Source organism: Passer domesticus, chromosome 14 (genome assembly GCF_036417665.1).
Source record: "Passer domesticus isolate bPasDom1 chromosome 14, bPasDom1.hap1, whole genome shotgun sequence".
Lineage (NCBI taxonomy): Eukaryota > Metazoa > Chordata > Aves > Passeriformes > Passeridae > Passer > Passer domesticus.
This window is the reverse complement of record NC_087487.1, coordinates 15,868,189-15,887,206: the sequence shown is the minus strand read 5'-3', so window position 1 is coordinate 15,887,206 and position 19,018 is coordinate 15,868,189. Positions and strand designations below refer to the sequence as shown.

At 44.8% G+C, this 19,018-nt stretch overlaps 2 protein-coding genes across 31 annotated transcripts in view; one reads left to right on the top strand and one right to left on the bottom strand.

The window, feature by feature from the left end:
* Nucleotides 1–4,237, bottom strand: part of NR2F2 (nuclear receptor subfamily 2 group F member 2) — a 14,436-nt gene extending 10,199 nt beyond the window's left edge. The window contains exons 1-2 of one of the 2 annotated variants that reach the window (XM_064388785.1): nucleotides 4,178–4,237; nucleotides 3,735–3,796 (exon numbers count right to left, since the gene is read on the bottom strand). In XM_064388785.1, the coding sequence (XP_064244855.1) occupies nucleotides 3,735–3,777 (43 nt within the window). In that variant the 5' untranslated portion in view covers nucleotides 3,778–3,796; nucleotides 4,178–4,237. Of the gene's footprint in view, nucleotides 1–3,734; nucleotides 3,880–4,177 lie in introns of those variants that run through there. The other variant, XM_064388784.1, reaches the window with a different exon arrangement.
* Nucleotides 48–19,018, top strand: part of LOC135280657 (uncharacterized) — a 78,295-nt gene continuing 59,324 nt past the window's right edge. For 7 of the 29 annotated variants that reach the window (XR_010347518.1, XR_010347519.1, XR_010347517.1 and 4 more), the window contains exon 1: nucleotides 6,480–19,018. The gene's annotated coding sequence lies outside the window, so the exon portion shown is untranslated. The other 22 variants (XR_010347532.1, XR_010347527.1, XR_010347531.1 and 19 more) reach the window with 16 other exon arrangements.

Here is a 19,018-nt window from a genome sequence, read left to right as displayed (position 1 = left end):
GCGCCTGACTGGCCAGGCGCGCGCGCCCCGCCCCCCGGCCCTCATTGGGCCGCGCCGCCCTTGCGCGGCCCGCCATGGCCGCCGCCGCCGCCCGCGCGGTCCTAGCGCCGCCCGCCGCCCCGCGCCCTCACGCCCCGCGCCCTCACGCCCCGCCGGGGCCAGGGGTTAGGGCGAGCCCGGCGAGCGGAGCGCGGCGCCGCCGCCGCCTCACCTGGGGCTGCCCGCCGGGGCGCGGCCTCGGGGGTCGGAGGGGGCGGCGGGTGCCAAGCGGGAAGCAGGCGCTAAACCGAGGTAAAACTCCACGGAATAAAGTAAAGCCGAGCCCCGGCGCTGCCGCCGCGCTGCGGGGAAGGGGCGGCCGCGGGTTGCCCGAAAAGCGGTCGCGGAGCGGGGTCTCACAGCGGAGCCGCTCCGGGCACCTGCGCTCGCCGCGGCCGCCCCGTGTCCCGCCGGCCGCCCGAGCCGTGCCCCGGCCGCCCGCGGAGCCGCGCCGAGCCCGGCCGGGCTGCGCCGAGCCGCGCCGAGCGGAGCGCGCCCGAGCCCGGCGCTCCGGGAGCGGCCGCTCGCACAGCCCGGCCCCGGCGCGGCGCGGGGGCTCCGCCGCTCCGCCCGACCGCTGCCGGCTCCCGCTCGCCCCGGAGCGAGGGCACCGCGGCTCCGCTCCAGACTCCTCCGAAGCCCGGCTCGGCGCTCCGCAGAGCGTGACAGCCGCGCCTCTCGCACGGCATCGCCGCGGCGTGGCTCGGCTCAACCCCTTTAAGTTTATTTCGGGGTTTTGCGGGTTCGGGGGTTTCGTGAGCGCACGTAGCCCGACACCGTAACACGACCTGCGTTCTGTACCACGAGCAGGTAACAGAGCGAAGCACGGGGACGTGTTTATTTCCCGCTGAATGGAGCTAGCGGCCAGCGGAGCGGGGACTCGAGTCCGTCTCCCGGTGAAAATGGCCAAAAGACACTCGAACAAGCGAAGGGACGAAGAGATAAAATAGAAAACACGTTAACACAGACAGATAAATGCCCGGCCGGGCCATTCCTCCTCTGCCACACACGCGTCTGTGAGCGCTCACATCCCAGCCGGTCACCAAGCACGGCCGCGGGGACGCAGACCTGGGCACAACTCTGTAAGGGATTAATTGCCCCTCACGTCCTCACACACACTTTTTCATGTTGCCACATGCCCACACACTTCTGCCGCAGAAATAATACATGTGGCTAAAGCCGCAGGTGCGGACATGGTTGGAAAGTTGTAAAAAGCACCTCGACTTGAGAGTGTCCTGCAGGGAAACCTGGTGTGTTCAGAGCCCACGGGCGAAGAGGTTTTTGCCACTCAATTTCAAAGACAAGGCTGCAGCGTTCTCATTGATCCTCACTGAGCAAAAAATAACCTTTACCCGAAACAGTGACCAGGAGGGACTGGGAAGGCAGAAAGTGGGGAAGGAATCTTTCCTGGTTAAAATGTGGGGAACTGCCTTATGATTTCCAAACAAGCCAGAGCTGAGGAGGTGACCTTTCGGGGAGGGAAGGAGAAGGTGGGGGTTCAAAATGCAGAATAGCCACAGATTGTTGCTGATGTTGGATTTCCTGAGGAAAAAAATAAAAGCCAAAACCCAAACCACAACCCAACACCAACCTTTCCTGTCTCGAATCTGACAAAGTAAACAGGATTAATTCACCATATGAAAAAACATAAACGCCGTCCTAACAAATGCAGAAATCAGAAGAGAAAGCGGTTTTAACAGGACGCACAATATTAATAGTTTGAACGTATGATCGTAAAAATGAAAAACCATTGATATACGCTTAAAAGCCGCCGTATACGCTGATTGCTCAAGCATTAATGAAGAATGCCCCAGATTAACTATTTGCTCTTCGAGGGATGCAGCGATATAACTATCTATTAGCACCATTAGATGCTTTGCTATTTATTTGAAAACACCCCTGCGAGTGGGTTGAGACAGAAGAGATGAATGTAAAAATGAACTGCAGCTAATTTCGCTAAATAATCCTCGAAACCTGAGCGCTTCGCAAGGAAGGGGGAGATTCTCCACTGTCCTTCTCCGAGGCTAATGACAATAGAAATGCTCTGGTTTAAAAGTGAGACCGTGTTGGCTTTCCAAATAAACAAACGCATCCCTCCTGCCATTTTACTGCAGATGTAAATTTATTTTAATGAGAGGGAGTGGAAGGATTTATTTTGCTAAAATTGAGTTGGGGATAGAGCCGGTGTAAATCTTTAGGTTTAAAAAAGAGAGGAGGAAGGAGGGGGAAGCTGCTTTCCTGGCAGAAAGCTGCCTAACAGTCCTCTAATTCTTTCTAGATTAAATCGCAATATGAATACAGCATCGAACAAATACCGAGTTTCGCTCTGAACTCAGTGGAAAGCAGTTACGTCTAACAGAATTCAATGAATTCCTCTTCTCCCTCAATGTAGTATGTGTGTGTTTTTCTCTTCCACCACACTGAAGTTCCATGAATAGGGAAAGTGGCTCCTATTGTGTGCCTCTGAACTTCCAAGTCAATGCAATTTTTAACCACTGGCTTGTGGTACTTTGAAAATCACCAGGGGCTGTCAGAGTTGGGTCCTCTGAAAAATTTACAGTGCTAAATCAGAGCATATGCTGTGAGAGAGGAAAAAAAATTGCTTAAGATTGGAGCAAGTACAGTATCTGGCTGCCCCCTAGTGTAAGTCTCTTATCTGCCTAAAATTCAACTTTAAAAGAAAAGGATCTCTTAAAGGGAAACGACTTTTGGCTCACGTATGCATACGAGAATGAAACTTCTGTACATTTTAATCTGATTAATTCCTAAGGATTTAAAATTAATTGGCTTGGGCACTCCTAGACCGGACTATAAGATTTCTGCATCAGGGTTTCTGCGAGAGCTGTGCCGAATAGGTATTTTTAAGGGATAGTGGTAAGGGATGGGGGGGGGAGATCCTGTTTTGTGATTTTTTTTTTTTAACGAGGATCCGAGCCTCGCTTGCTGTTGTCAGAGCAAAACACTTCTGCTGCTTAAAGTCAGATCTACGTCTTTTGCAATAATACTTAAAAAAAAAAAAAAAAGGATAAATAATTGCCTTAAAGCCTCAGCCGAACTGCCAACCACACCTTCGGATGGTGAGTATATTCCAGCTTCTTTCCATTGTACTTGCTTAGCCAGGGAAGGGACCGGAGGGGGAGAGGGGATCTCGGCGCTCTACCTTCCCCACCAACCTTTTTTTTTTTTTTTTTCCCTTTCCCCCCCTCCCAAATAGAGCACAGAGCGACGCGATCCCGGTCAGTTTAATACCTATCACTTAAGTTAAGAGCCTCGTCGTGCCCTCCCACCCTCCGGAGCAGGTCGGTCCGCGCTCCGCCCGAGCAGCGCCGGCTCCGGGCAGCGCCCGGCCGCTGCTCCCGGGGAAATGACTCGGAGGCGCTTCGCCTCGGACCTGGAAGCCGGGTCCGGTCCTTGGGTTTGTTCGCTTGTTTGTTTGTTTGCTGCTTTGCTTTATTTAGCTAAAGGACGTGCTAACTGATGGTGCTGCAATTACACATACTTGGGTCTGCCCCCCTCCCCTCTTCCCCTCCTTAGAGCAACCCACGTAACCTTAGAAACGATCGTTTAAGACGCACGTTAGCTAACATTTGCTTTTTTGGATTTTTTGTTTTCCTTAAAAGAGAAACACAAGAATCACAACACATTGCCCGAAAAAAGTGTCAAAGAAGAAGAAAAAAAACTATAAGTAAACATACCAAAACCATATTTGCCTTGTTCAAGGTCCCAAATCGCTTGCATCTTCCTTTTTCTACCTCTCCTTTAGTTTGGCAGGTGAAACAAACAAATAAAAAAAAAAAATCAGACCGCTGTTTGCCCCCCAGAAAGATGTGCGTTGGGTAATTAAAGAGAAGTCTCCTTCTTGGTGTTTATCTAAGCGATTGTGCAAACTGATTAAAAAAAAAAAAAAAGAGAGAGAGAAAAAAAAAGTAAAGTTACAGCCTTCAGGGGGGGAAAAAAAGGAAGCAAGGTGAAGGGAATAGATTTCCCACAACCTAAAGGGAAGTGCTTTCGATGTATTATTAGCGATCAGCCTTGGGAGAGAGAGGAAAAAAAAAACACCCTGAACACACTCTAACTTTACACAGACAAGATTTCAGGGGGGGCTTTGTACACAGCTGCTTAGGAATGTGCGCCTTGCCTTTAAGAAAAAATCCCCAAGCCCAAGGTAGGAGATGTCTTTGAGTGATCCTTGTCTCATTTCATTCCTTAGAAGGAAGAGCGTCTCGCTACACCTTGTTTGGAGCTGGAAAGGCGAGACTTTAAAAAAAAAAAAAAAAGGGGGAAAAATATTCACAACCCACCCTTCCAATTGGGGAGAAAAAAAAATAAGAGAGGGAAATCTCCTAAGTTAATGACTATGGGGGTAGGATGGATGCGACGGATTTCAGCCCCCCCTCCCCCCCTTTCCCACCTCCCCCCTCCCCGGCAGGAAAAAAAAAAAAAAACGAAAAGGAAAAAAAAAGCCAACCGCAAACAACTACAGGCTGGACTATCAACACATGCACCGAAGGGGAAAAAATATATAGTGTCCTGTGTAGGGTCGGCAGGGAACGCAAGCACACGCTAAAGCAAGTTGGGAAAGAATCCGAGCTAATCAGCAATCTCTTTCTCTCTCTCTCCTTCTCTCCCTCTCCCCCTCTCTCTCTCTCTCTCACTGCCCCTGAGATCCCAGCTCGAAAGAGGTACTCCACATTTTTTCATTACCAAAAATCCGTTGCAATAATCATTTGTTGCTAATTGAAACCCTTGGAGACATTTTTCCCCACCCCCTTCACAAACATGGCAACTTTTAGTCATGGGAAGCACGTTTAGTTTTATTTTATTAAAAAAAAAAATACGGTTAGGAAAAGGCTGAATCTTTCACCCACGAGAAATATCAGCGAGTCAGCCCCCTTCCCCGGGATGGGAGGGGGGAGTGGGGGGAACGGGACCCCGGTACAGTGAGGGCTTGGGAAAATTTGGAATACATTATACCGCCTTTGGCAGGAGAATACTCTCCAACTAATGGATTCCTGCTCCTTTTTGTGTGTGTGTGTGTATCAGTGTGGGGGGTTTCTGGAAAGAGGGGTGGTGGTCGTGGTGGTGGGGAGCCGAGCTTTTATTTTAAGAAACTGTTAGGGTAGGGAGTGTGTCATACTTGACAAATGGAACAAACGCTCTTCCATTTCTTGCTTGTCCTTGCCTTAAAACAGGAATTAAGTTAACCACAGTGCTGCATGTTAATTGCATGTTTACTGGGCTAATGAAAATTACAAAAGGGTTTTGCCACCTCGATCGGTGATGAAAAAGTATGAAGGCGATTGTCATTGCAGCCTTCGGGGAGGGCCCGGGGGGTGGGGGGGAAGGACCGGGCACGAACAATATTGATCAGAAGAAGGATAAATCTTTTAACTGCTTGTTAATACCATAAATATGGTCTACACAAGTTTCCACTCTTGTTAAGTCTAATCAGTACATGGACGATGGAGACATAGCCCACTTGAATGAATTTTTATTATTGCCAGAGGGGTACTTGCATCTGTGGGCTCCCTCCCCTCCTCAATTTGAGCACCCCCCCCGCCCCCCCTTCCAAAATTCCCCCTTGCACAGGAGGATCGTGAAGGTGTGCAGAAAGCACAGGAGACAAATCCAAGCTTTTTGTCCTTTCTTCATTTTTCCAAAAGCTCCTTTATTTTGTAAAGCTGAACGGGTCATGGCGGGGAAAGCCTAAAGGGGGGGACACCCCTGCCAGACCCCCCCTGGCCCCCCCTTTTATTCTTGAGATCTCTGGATGAAAGGCTGACCCAGTAATTCAGTTTGATGATAACCATTTTCATGCTTGAAAACAATCTGCCAAATTAAACCTAAATGGAAAGAGCAGTGGGAAAGGTAGTGAGAGCAGGGCGTTTTGAAATCCCCCCCACCTCTCCGAAAGGGATTATTTGGCCAAAGGAGGAGGGAAAGGCAATTAAATAGACTAAAGATGATTTAAATCCTAACCAAAAATAATTCCAGGGAGAAGTTTGCCCCCTCCGGTGTTGCCCAGCCCTGGATTTGAAAACTTTGGCCCAACTTGTGGCAATAGCTACAACTTTGCTCCGCAGGGGTCAGAGGTGAGGGCTATTTTAACCCTAAAAGCCTGCGAGTGACCAAGGTTGCGGCTGGGCTCGCAGCACTAATAGCCATAATTACCTCCTCCCCTTCCAGGGACATTCCTCGCAGCAGCAGTGTTAGAAGCCGAATTGAAGAAAATCCTGGAGTTGAACATATCTTCGGGGGTAAATAACAGCAATATGAAGGAATTTCAGAGCTCTCCCTTTCGCTTGGGGGGATTGAAGCTTTTTTCCTTTTTTTTTCCCCCTCTTTTTTTTCCTTTTTTCCTCCTTCCCCCCCCCTCCCCCCCCGCCTTGCCAGCATTCCCAAGGCGCTGGGTCTTTGTCTTAGAAGGAATGGAGTGTCTGAATGGTGTGAAAGGGACAGAGAGGGTTGCTTCAAATCGATTTTACTTGTCCTCTCTGTCTTTTCGGATCAACGCCCTTCAATGGACACATAGGTGCTCTTTCAACCAAAAACTTGTGCAACATTTTCTGCCTGTATTGGTGCTAAATACAATAAATGCTGGGCAGATTTTTTTTTCTTTCTTTCCAAAGCAGAAAGCACCCTAATTAAATTGTTTTATATGGACAGTCAAGACAGACCAATTAAGTATGCATTAGTATAAAGATATATTCGAGAGATAAGCGCTCTATAGGAGCCCTGTCTGGGCAAGGTGTGGAAAGTGTCCTCTCGAAGAGAGGCTGTGAGCAGGGTTTCATATGGATTTTTCCCCTCCATTGCCTCCTATACTCGAGTAACGGGCTGAATAAGTTAGAGAAAAGCCATTAGTGAAAGTGGTTTCTAAACAAAGTTAACAGGTGGATGTAGCTGGTTTTACATTTGAATAACAGTCGCACATCTGTAATACACAGCCCCGGATTTGTGCAGCGCCTGTGCAGGCAATGTCCATTTGCAGAGACAAACGCCTTCGACCTAGAGCTGAGGTGCAAACGCACACGCACGGGGATAAAATAAATATCTGGGCACCTCTGTGGGCTGCAGGACACGATGTGAGCGAGCACACAGAGACGATGCAGATATCACTGTGTGGCCATTGTGTGGAGGCACCCAGGCTGCCTCGGACAGGCACCCACAGCAGGCACTGCTGCCTCGGACACCTCAGCGGGCACACACACTCCTGGGGTAATTGCAAGGGGAGGCATTGGCTTTCCCAGGAGTGAAATAGCAGATCAGGATAAAACACACACAAACACACGCGAACTTCTCTGGCTGCCTATTTTATCACTCTGGGAAAGCTCTCGTTATGGTTAACCACAGGAAACGGGCTTTAAGCTCTTCTCCATTCCCATTATTATTATTATTATTATTTTCCTTCACTGAAGCTTTTCCATGTCGTTCCAAAAAACCACCCCAAACAAAAAAAGACCCAGACAAACAAACAAAAATCCCACAGAGCCCCCAGCAGCCCTGCCTCAGCCTGGTCCTGGGGCAGGCAGAGCCGCGGGATGCGATGAAGAGGAGGGCAGAGGCGGGCTGGGAGTTGCTGGGGCACCCTCCATCCCTGGGCACATCGTTGGCACCGGCTGAGGCTGAGCTGGGGGAGCCAGCCCTGTGCCCGAAGATGCTGCAGGGTGGCTGCGAGCGGGGAGTCGCCCTTTCAGTGCCGTGACACTGCAGCGCAGAGAGCGGCCGGGGTTTTATGGAGGGGTCGGGGAAGAGGGGATCGAGGGGTTCAGGGATGCAGGGCAGCGCTGCGGGGGCTGCCCGCTTGGATTCCCATTTTCCAGCAGCGCCCTGCGTGTGTCAGCCCATCCCAGGGATGTGGGAGACGGGGATGAATAAGACATTCCTCGCTTAGGTGCTTTAATGGCACGGTAAACAGGTTAGAAACAGACGTTTTTAGAGACTCAGTTTTTCTTTATTGGTCACCTTCGAGGATAAATCATAACAGACAGTATGGGGGGCAAAGAATTCATCTAAAGGAGATCTCAGCAAGTCACTACCCGGACAATAGTCCACCTCCTGTTGGGTTGCGTATTGATCAGGAGAGGAGCTGAGGATGTCGCCACACTAAATATTTACTGATCACACACAAATAGCCGCGACTTGAACGATTTTCTCCTGTGAGGAGAGCAGAGAGAGAAGGGTAAATCATTTTATTAGTGTGTATAAAGCAAAGAGCACACTCTGGCTTGGAGTGTTTTAAAATGTGTCTTCAGCTGGATGAAAAGAGTTAGGGAAATCGATATGGAGTGATTAGACGAACCAGTCGTGTCAAAGAGAGAGGCTGTGAATTTCATGGATTTGGTTATACCGGGAGGGGGAAAATATACCGAGAGATTAAAGGGAGGAACCCATTGTAGCAGAGCCAATGAAAAAATAATATCTAATCAGAGCCGGCAAAGGTAGGGACGGGATAAGACCCACATTTCTAAAGAATCACATCAGCTGGAGAGGGATCAGGGACGCAGATGAAAGAGGCAAACGGGGGGAGAGCTGGAGAGTAGGAGCCTAGAAATGCTACAGAGCAAATCCAGGAGAGGCAGAGAAAAGTCGCCTCTGTGGAGCAAAGCTGAGATACCACGAAAATGGGGACAAAAGGCTCAGGAGCGAGGGAGAGGGCTGGAGTGATCGGGCGCCTGCCTTGGAGGTGAAGTTGAGGGGTGCCCAGCCCGTGTACCCACCAGGCAGAGAGGGCTCTGACAGCACATCCAGCTCCCATCCGAGGGGTTTAAATCCTTCTCCTACAAGTTTGTCCTCCCCTCTCCTTCCCGCCCCCCTCTCTCCCCACAAGCAAATGTGGTGAGTAAAATGGATTTTAGCGTTTAACCACCTCATTTTATCCACGTAATGACAAGGCTCGTAATATGTAATCTACAGATTACTGCCATTCGAGGGTGACCACAAGTGGCATAGGAAAAAATTTAAAAAAATAAAAAAAAATTCAGCATTTCTGCAAATGACAAAATGGCTAAAACCAGCCCTTGCTTTAAGTATTGAAGCTGGGGAGTTGCTGCTGCAGGATTTTATCGGTTGTAGGGAGCAATTTAGCCGTGGCTCAGGTACAGCCCTGGGGTGTCTCGGCGGATTAAAGAAAACTTTGCTGGAGACAAGCAAATATCTGAGTGCCAAAGGGCAGAAAGCTGGGACTAGGGCAGGGCTCTGCCATGCGACATTGAAATACGTTCTGTGGGGATGCTCGGGATTATGATTATTGTTTTTTTGCCTCGAATCCGTGATGTTTGGCCCGTGTTCACATGCTACCTTCTCTCCGCGTAGTTTTCTTTAGCAGAAAATAGGATGCGACTGCAGAGAACTAAGTCAAAGCAGCGAGAGAAAGTTTGTACCGCACTTTAAATGATGCTGATTGCTGGGAGGGAGGAAAGGCATCTCAAGCTAGGAACCGAGGAGTAAAACTGATGTGAAAACAGCTTTTCACTTCTCCTCCAAGTGCTAATTTTGCTACTGTAAACAAACACTGAAGTTAGAAACAGCTGCAAATAGCCTGCCGGGCACCCAGGGCTCAGGGACCGGAGGGGGTTGACTTTTGTTCATCTCTCGGGCTGAATTTTCCCCCAGTTTTGCTTTTTTTTAACCCCGAAATCAGGGGCTGATGCTGATTTCAGTCGTGGAGAAGGGACAGAAAGTTAGGCACACTAAGAACATTTCATGCGAGCCTATGGAGTGCAGGCAGCTCGGCTGGATCTCTAATGCAACAGGAAACCTCGGGACAGACTCAGCCTAATTAACAGTTTTCCATAGCTGAAGCGATTTTTAAGAATCCCAGTGGATTAGCCCAATATGTTCAGGTGTGAGGCTACGAGGGCCTATAACTCCTTTCACTATAATCTTATAACCTCCTTACCTAATTCCTTAGATTGCAGATAGGAAGAGTCTGACCCTGGAGGTCGTAAAGAGCTGGGTTTCATTAACCCTTCCCTCCCCGGCGCCGCTCCAAGGTTAACTGCGCCGGGCTGTGTGCTCGGGGGAGCGAGGGAGGGCGGCCGGGAGAAAGGGATTTGCAAGAGGGGTCGATCCGCCGGGAGGGCAAAGCTTAAAATGATTTTTGCTCCCTTCATTCCCTCCCTTCAGCCAAAGGAAAGATGGAAATGGGGAACTTTTCTGTTTCCTATGCATCCGGAGGTGTATAAATGTACGGATGTTTGTGAGGCAATTCATTCCCTTCACAACATTTCATTATTGTTTATTATTTTTAATTTTTTTTTTGGTCCAAACGTGGAGGAAATGAAACATTCTAGAACCATCAGCAAAAAGCAAAGCAATCTCCATCTTTAGGACCAGCACCAATCTCTTGAGCTTCTTGTCCACAGCAGAGCTGTAATCTTTAAAGAAAAAAAAAATTCTAGAGAAGCTTCTCAGACTGTATTTGCCTGGGAACACACCTGGTTTATATTTTAATAGGTAGTTACATTGTATTGATTCAGGGTACATCATTGATGTTGAAAGTTAATAACTCTCAAATTATATCTATCTGCCTACATACATAATTGCATACACAGTGTAACACTGGAGGAATTTGCATTTTGCAGCACATTCTTTGTTCTTAAATCTTTTAACACACTGAGTTGTTCCTTTGAAGAAAATGTTATTGAACCACATGTTTAAGGAAAAGATGCTTCTAAACTATATGTTTAAGCAATGAAATTGTTGAGTGAAATACAGATTTCTTTGTATCTCACACAAACCTTGCCACACGCCAATCTTAACCTACACATCGAACTGCCTTTTTTTTCTTTCTTTCTTTTTTTTCCCCCTCCCAGTTAGAAGGCAGAAATATGTGAACTGCTGAGAGAGGTGGGTACTTTTTGGTAAGTATGTTTAGATATGATCTTCAGATACATTTATTGTACTTTCAAATTCTTGGGATACTAATTGAGCTAGCAAACAATATCCCAGCTGAATGTCTCAGCTTCTTCCCTATTTAACAGGCTTTAATGTAGAAGTATATTGTAGCCATCCTTCTACTAAACAATGTAGCTGAGGAGTCAGCAAAAAATAAAAAAAACATGTTAAAACCAAATTATAATTGCTGCCTTATATCTGACTCTTCTTCCTTTCTGCAGTCCTAATGAACTCTTTAAAGTTTTATTTATTTATTTTTTTACTTCTGAGTGACAGATCAAAAATAATTAGCAGAATCAGAAGCAGCCGGGAAGCTTGAAATAATGTGTCTAAATATTTCATATTGCTACTTATAATACCAGCCCTTCAGCTGTAAAAAGGAACCATTCCCTATTTATTCTGTGGTGGTTTATAAATACAGAAGGATAGATTCTTTTTTTTTCCCAGGGCCTGCCTCAACGATGCCATAAATAGAGATTGAGCTATCAGGAGGAAAAAAATAAAAAAGAATAAAATAAAAGCAAAGCCCTGGATAGGAATAGAGACAGACAGATAAATGTATAACTGCATCTGAACAATGTTACGTAGCACATTCGGAGTTGGTAAAAAAAAAATTAAATCTATCGCATATTTATAACCTCATAATTAAAATACATTCTTATCTCTCTCCTCTGAAAGGTTGCAGCTTTCTTGGAAGTATTTTGAGTGCATATTTTAAACTCCATGTCTCGAACTGAATTAAGATGAGCTGTTTTGCCCAAGAGTAAAACCTTTGTTTACAATTTAATATTTAACTTTCAGCTGCCTACCCATTGCCATATCATTTTCTTTAGATTTCACCTCCTTACATTTGCAGGCTTTATTTAAAATGATGTTAGTTTATATCAAATCCTAATTTCTTATCGAAAGAAATGAGTTGATATAATCCAAAACAGTCCTCCTGGTCTGACGGAGGTAAATTGGATGAGAATCTTTCACATTCAAAGGGTTAAAGCTAAAGCAAAAACTTTAAAGCAAAGAGATACCAGCAAACAGTGAAAAATAGTACATCTGCTCTCTCTTGACAAGCTTGCATTATATCACATGTAAGGAAGCCCAAATTTTTGAATCTAAGACCAGTTTTAGTTTTTAATAGGAAATAATTACATGGAACTTTATTTCCAGAGAGAATGTCCCTTCCAGCTACAGTGTTTTGCTTTGATCTAAGTATTAACTGGTAATAAAATAACCATATTTTGGATCCTAAGCATATTGATGCTTAGAGGAATGTTATGCTTTCAATCAAATTTTAACTTTAGATTATCCGAAGGTATTCATCCTTCTTTTGTCAGAAACCAATTTGCTCTCTTACTCCTACAGCTACTCACATGTGGTTTGGTACACTTTGTTATTTTATAGTGGAATTTGCACTGTTGAGGTGGAAAACTTTTAGATGGAATGAGATCATGTTCCAGCCTGGCAATTTGGGCTGTTTCTCATACAGATCCCCAGCCCAGCCCTTCTTTACACTTGTTGTGCACCACCACCATCGCTCACCTCCGAGGGCGACCACCGCGTCAGGATTTTGTTTTAAATATTCAGATTTTAAAATTTATTTATTTAATTTTTTTAACCTGGAGAATCAATCATTTGGACCCATCCTGAACAATTAACCTCCCCTTTATATTACAGCCCCAAGTGCAGTACTTCATAAAGACATGAAAAGGACATCCCAGTCAGCAGGACCCGAGCCCAGGCTTGTCACAGAGTATAAAGGGAGAGAGAAGGGGAGTTTTTATCTCTTTGCCCCGCCAATTCTTAATAGTTCTAAGTTTCAGTGTGACAATAAAACAGTTTTGATAACATAGCTCATGGGTTTCTCTGCCACATAAAGTTTTCTTAATAATAAAAAAGAAGAAACTTTATCCCTGCTAAATTAAAATAGGGCAGATGTTGGATATGGTTCATATTAGGCAGCCTTTCACCCCTTTGCCCCTGGCACTAAAGTTCTGACTTTTTCTTTCTACTATGTCTGTTTCTAACTGAAAGGTATTATTCCTGCCCTGGCTCTCTTCTTCTATTTATTTTTTCAGTGTCTAAAATTAAACCTATTCATTTAGTAATATACATTCTATTTCACATTGCTAAACCTGGCCAGAGAGGGGAAACGCTTTCCAAAAAAGTGATGCACCACTGACCTTAAAAGAAAACATGAAGCAGGCAAAGCTGTTCTTAAAAGGTTTATTTCTAGAGAATTTTGTAGCTCTGTTGACATTATAGGGATAATGGCTGTATTGCAATGGGCTTTCAAGGCCCAAGAGGTTTATGTTTTCTTCTGACCGTAAGTCTAATAAAATTTTAAAGGTGCACAAAGTCTCATCACTTTAGATATTTAAAACTAGTTTGAAAAATCTCTTGGGAGACATATATTATAGTGGATAGCCCCACTGAGAAAGCAGGGGATAGACAAAAAAATACCCTGAGTCCAAACCCAAATAAACCCCCCCAGTTTTTTTCATGCTAGCTCTATGAAAATCCTGGCTATTAAACTCCCAAGGATAGTACAGCTATTTTCTGCAGGGCTCTGCAGATAGAATTTATTGTCCATTTGGAATGATCAAGTTTAGGCTAATAAAAGGCCCTCTGTAAGCAGAAATGCCCAAGTTGATGTTTGGCAGAGTTTTCAATGGTGGAGTTTATACAGGATGGGGGCTCTGCACTATTTGAAATAACTCCTATCCCAGCAGCTGAGGATGATCTGACACACAAGTAAACGTTAGCAGGCAGTGACTGAAGGTTAATCAGCACTGCTCTCTGAGCTGGGTGCTTGAAAGCAGGAAAAAGTGAAAGCTGCTTTCTCTAGCCCTTCCCTATGCTAAGGTGCTGCTAACTTTTATGATTTTTTCCCCCCTTCCTCTTTTACTATCTGTCTTTGTGCCTGAGGGCCAGTGAAAGAACACTGCAGATTCTAGATTGCTTTCAGAGTTTCCCTTTGCTGATGATGGATTACCATGTCAATTTAAACGGCATAGGATTAATTTGTTTCAATGATTTCTCTTTAGGCTGAATGCCAGTCTTTTTTTCTATCTCTCTCCTTGCTCTTCAGAAAAAAATAATAACAATAATAATAATAAATCCTTAAACCCCCCAAACACTTTTGAGATCCCATGTTAAAAAGACAATAATAGAAATAGACAAGTTAGGTGTAATGTTGCAACACAGTTGTAGGTTTGAGTGTTTTTATCTCGTTCTGAGGGGCTGCAGCATACAGTCAGTCACATTAAAATGAAATTGGATCCAACGTTTATTCAATAAATACTTGTCTTGTAGGTAATCCAGAACAGAGTGCTTTTGACACATAAGGACTTAATTTGTCTTGGATAACAAGTTATTAATATGGCACATTTAAACTTGCCACCTACAATAAGGTCATTTAGATCTATAATACGACTCACGAGAGAACTTCATAAAGCCAGAAACAAAGTTTGAAACTGCCTCTGAGGCGCGGAGCAGACGCACGGCTCACGGTTTGCTCTTTTCAGAAGAAAGTTCAGAGCAAGTAGGAGCCACCCAAACCCAAATGGTGTGCATCTGCTCCTCTTTGAAAGGCAAACGTAAATGGAGTAAGGAGGGGAGAGGGGAAAAAAAAAAAAAAAAGAGGAACCCAAACACACATTTTTGAATGAGTAAGCTTTAAAGCTGTGCTGCGTCTGCTCGCAAACTCATCGCAGCTTTGAAAGTGAAAAAACAACATTTGGTTCAGAGTGGAAATTCGCCTGCATTTGCACCCTACCTCTTCCATGTGCTTCGCAATTTACTCGCTTTTAATAATAAGTGAGGAAGTTGGAACATAATCCACCCATAAATGTTACTGCTGTAATTTGACTGCTCTGTGTTTGTTCATGCATTAGTTGTCTATGTAGAGCGAAGTGGGGATGGATGCTGGGGATCCCCGTGCAGCACGAACAAACAGAGCTGTTTGGGATTTCAACACCCAAACACCCTGCAGTTGTTTTCAGCTTTAGTTTCAGACCTGTCCTAACTCAGTGGTGCCTGCAAGAGGTGCATCAGGAGGGGAATATTGTGGGAATGCTGCTCGGGATGTGTTTGGTGAGTGGCAATTCGGTCTCCACGCTGTGTCCCTGAGCTTTGTTATTCTGCTTTTCTGTACTGAGCTCCTGGTTGCTCTTGCCCTGGCAGATTCTGTCTCTTTAAGTAACTAAATCTCATTTTTAAGCTATTCCTGGGAAAAGGATGTTACACATGAGTAGAAAAATGCAGGCAAGAAAGGCTAATTGAATGAAAAGGGAGAATTAGGTTAAAAATAGAGTACAATCTAGTATCACATTTTCACTAGTGTAACCTGAAATGAAGGTGTCTCCAAGTCCCCAGTGATGCCAGAGTGTTTAGATGTTGGGCACAGATGGAGACACCTATTGAAATGTGTCTGAAGAAGATTAATAGGACTTGTCAGTGTTGGGAAAGCACTGCTTTGCTGTAAATTTCTACTAGCACAAGATGAATTACCGATGAATGCTCAGTTATCAACCCCATCACTATCATTGGACACTAAATCAAATTGAGCAGTTATCTACAATCAGAAAATTTCTTTTAAAAGTAGGCATGCACCTTTAGGCTTAAACTCTTTAATAAGACAATATCCTCGATGGTATGTGTGTGTTCACTAAAGGATATGATTAAAAGTTTCTGGACAAAAAGCTTCTATTCAGAAATGAACTCCAAGTTCAGTGTGAAATGAGGGTTGTCAAACAATAGAAGATACTCAGGAAATGCTGGTTATATAGTACAGAGTTCTGATGGGTTCTGATCCAAAATGGATTTTCATGAGTGTCATTAGATTTTGGACCCATCCCTATTTATGAGAGGTTTTTCCAATCTCTGCTCTCCCCTTATTTATGGTCATGATAAACCCACCCCTTCTCTCTACCTGAAAGACTGAGCATCCAAATCATACATTAATGCAAAACAGCCATCATGAGTCAGGATATATGTATAATAATATTACCACCCCCCAACATATTTAGGAAATAACAACTTAATATAATGAACTACGTGATGAAAGAGTCAATGAATAATATTTTAGCTGAGAATATTTCTTTCTCTCCTTGATGAAAGGGGAAACTGTCACAAGCAAAACTACCACACGCATTTACCAGCCCACTCCCGAAGAATATTATCTGCATTTACAATCTGATGCTGCTGAAGACAATGATATTAAATAAGCTTTACATACTTTTAGTTTCTAGGATTTCTTTCCCTCTCACCCAGACACTGCGTACTATATCCAAGGAGATTTATCATCATGTGTTTTCCAAAGTCAATTTTTCCCTTTTTTTAGAGACAAGGGCAGTCATTTGTGTTTAGGGGAGGGAGACAGGTACAGAGCCTTTATCTGATCTGCGTCCCCAGCCACCACCACCTTCTTAATCGACGGCAGATCCCCACTCTGGAGGATCTGGCCCTGTCTGGGTTACTTCTTAGCCAAGGATTGTTTCCTTCCCTTCATCTCCTCATGTCTCACCTGTGATGCATGTTGCTTTTTGAGAAGGGAATAATACACTGTTTACCACACAGCCCAGTTTCAAAGCCTTTGTGCGTTTCTCATCTCCAGCCAAAGCTTATTATTTACCACCCTAAAAATTCACCAGGGTAAAGGATAGCAGAAGTTGTTTTCTTCATTTTTACACCCCAATTTTCACACAGCAAATGCCCTGCATTAGGACCAGATCCCACTCAGATGGAAGTTATTAACTTTCAGCAGAATGGGGCTGATTTCAGCCAGCCACAGCCTGTGCCCTTCGAGCACAGTCGCTTTGCAGCATCCCTGTGTTTATTTTTTTTCTTTGGAGGGCATGATTCTTTAAACATATTTATTTTACACAGAGCAGCAGTAGAATCCTAACTTTTTTTCCCCTCACAAACATGTAAAGAGAATATTAATAGGGAATATTAACAGAGGTGAGTGCAGCATGAAGCTAGTTAGGTTGTAGTAGCTGAGAAATATGAACTAGTGAACATAATCCATAAACTCCATTTGGTTACTATAATACTCCAATCTGTATTTATTACAACCCCACTCTGATGCTTATACAACTGCAATTGCTAGATTTATACACTCTAATGATTTCACAATAGGAAAAACCTGTGTCTTTATCTTTCTTTTCCTGTCCAAAATAACCCCTTCCACATATACTTCAGGCTTCTCCGGACCTTGTCTGGGTTTAATCACAGGCTTTGGGACAAAATGTGCATTATTAAGAAGTATAAATATTTTCAGAAGCAATCAAAGGGTTGAAAGATTGATTCGGCATGTAGATTGGATTTAATTCGAAGCAGCTTTGTTCTAATGAGGACTACTGGGATACAAAGACGGCAGCCGCTTATGGCCACCAGTTGGGAACTCCGACTCGCTGCAGCAACCTGTCAAGAATTCCAAGAAACTGCCAGGTATTGAACAGAGAAGTGGTGGGGAGGACGCTGGTCTGTTGTTTGCAGCCTCCTTCTGAGACTGGCTTAGGATTTCGTAAGTCTCTATTTTACAAAATGACAATTCAGCTTCTTGCTGCCCACAGGGACAAATCCTGCAGTCCCTCACTCGGGGAAAATCCCTATGGACTTTGTGGGTGGCTTTGCCTTGAGGGAAAGGTGGCAAAGCTTGGCTGAGCCTCAACTCCAGCCAGTTTGGGAGCTGTGTAGCAATTTGTACTGCTCCCAGACCTGGCTGCTTTCACAGTGATTTGTTCCATTCAGTTTTGCTATCTGCACTTCTAGGTGTGATGGGATCTTTTGGCATAGGGAGGTGTTTATCCCTAGGGAGGATGACAGCTCTGTGAGGGCTTGGAAGCTCCTGTCCTTGTTGGGTGACCCAGCAGAACTGCTGGACCCGTCCTGTTTCCTGCCTGCAATGCCCAACAAAACATTCTTGGGATGATGCTGAACCAAAGGGCACCCTTGACTTCTTTCCCCTCAGACTTAGAAAACCCCAACAGTAAGATGTGAGTGTGGCCCTGGGGGGTGTCACGTCACAGGTACCTGGCTTCCTAAACACTGAGCGTACAGTCGGAATCACAGGATATACAGGATCAAACAGGGACCAGTTTCTCTTTCCCCTTAGCCCCCCCTTGCCTACTTTTGTCCATAAAAGCAATAGAAAGAGAGAAAGCTTGAATTTTCTGAACTGTTTCACCCATCCACAGCTGGAATTCCAAAGCGAAATGAAAATGCCTTTAAAATCAACCCTACATGGGAGCCTGAGAGAACAAGTTTTCCTTTGTTGTAGGGTATAGTATTATTTGCTGTAGGTTTTTGATATACATTCTAAATTAGGCCTGCAAAGGAATGCTTCATCTTTAATTCATCACTCTCAGCTGAAAGAGATTAGCAATGTCTAGCACGCACCCTTCGTATGGTGCTGACCTCATCAAGTATGGCCTGAAATTAATTAGCCTCATTCATTCCAAATGGAAAAGGATAATGGAGCTGCATTTTAGAGATGACCATCACAAATTGTATGCAGCATATTTAAAAACTTTCCCCCCTCGCTCCCCTTCCCATTTAAAAAAAACCTATGTAGATTAAAATTCTTTCCAGAACTTGCAATATGTCGGAGTTATCGAGGCATTAGGAGCAGAAACCATTCCGTTTTTATTTGTGGAACTGGGAGCCACATTTTGTATGTGTGGCTGTAAAAGCAGCAAGCCTGTCTTAATGGCAGAACACCTGGAATTAATTTGATATTTCCAGGTGCTCTGGCAAACTGGGACATCAAGCACTTGATGTTTAAACATTCTTCCACTGGCTTGCTTAAATCAATATGAAAGTGGTGTCCCTTTGTCATTCATACATGCAAAGTGCTAGCACAAACTCCAGCTTGGCTTCAGAGTCCTACATCACTCATAATCTAATTAGAAATCAGAGCAGAGCTGAAGCAGCATTCTTTGTGGATTCTTGGGCAGCAAATAGGGATACTTGTCTTTTGTTTCCCTCCTCGATTGCATCGTTCACAAGCTTTCACACCACATCTCTAAAGGTGGTTAGGTGCCTCAAGATGTTGACAGGCATGAAGGACAAGATTATTTAG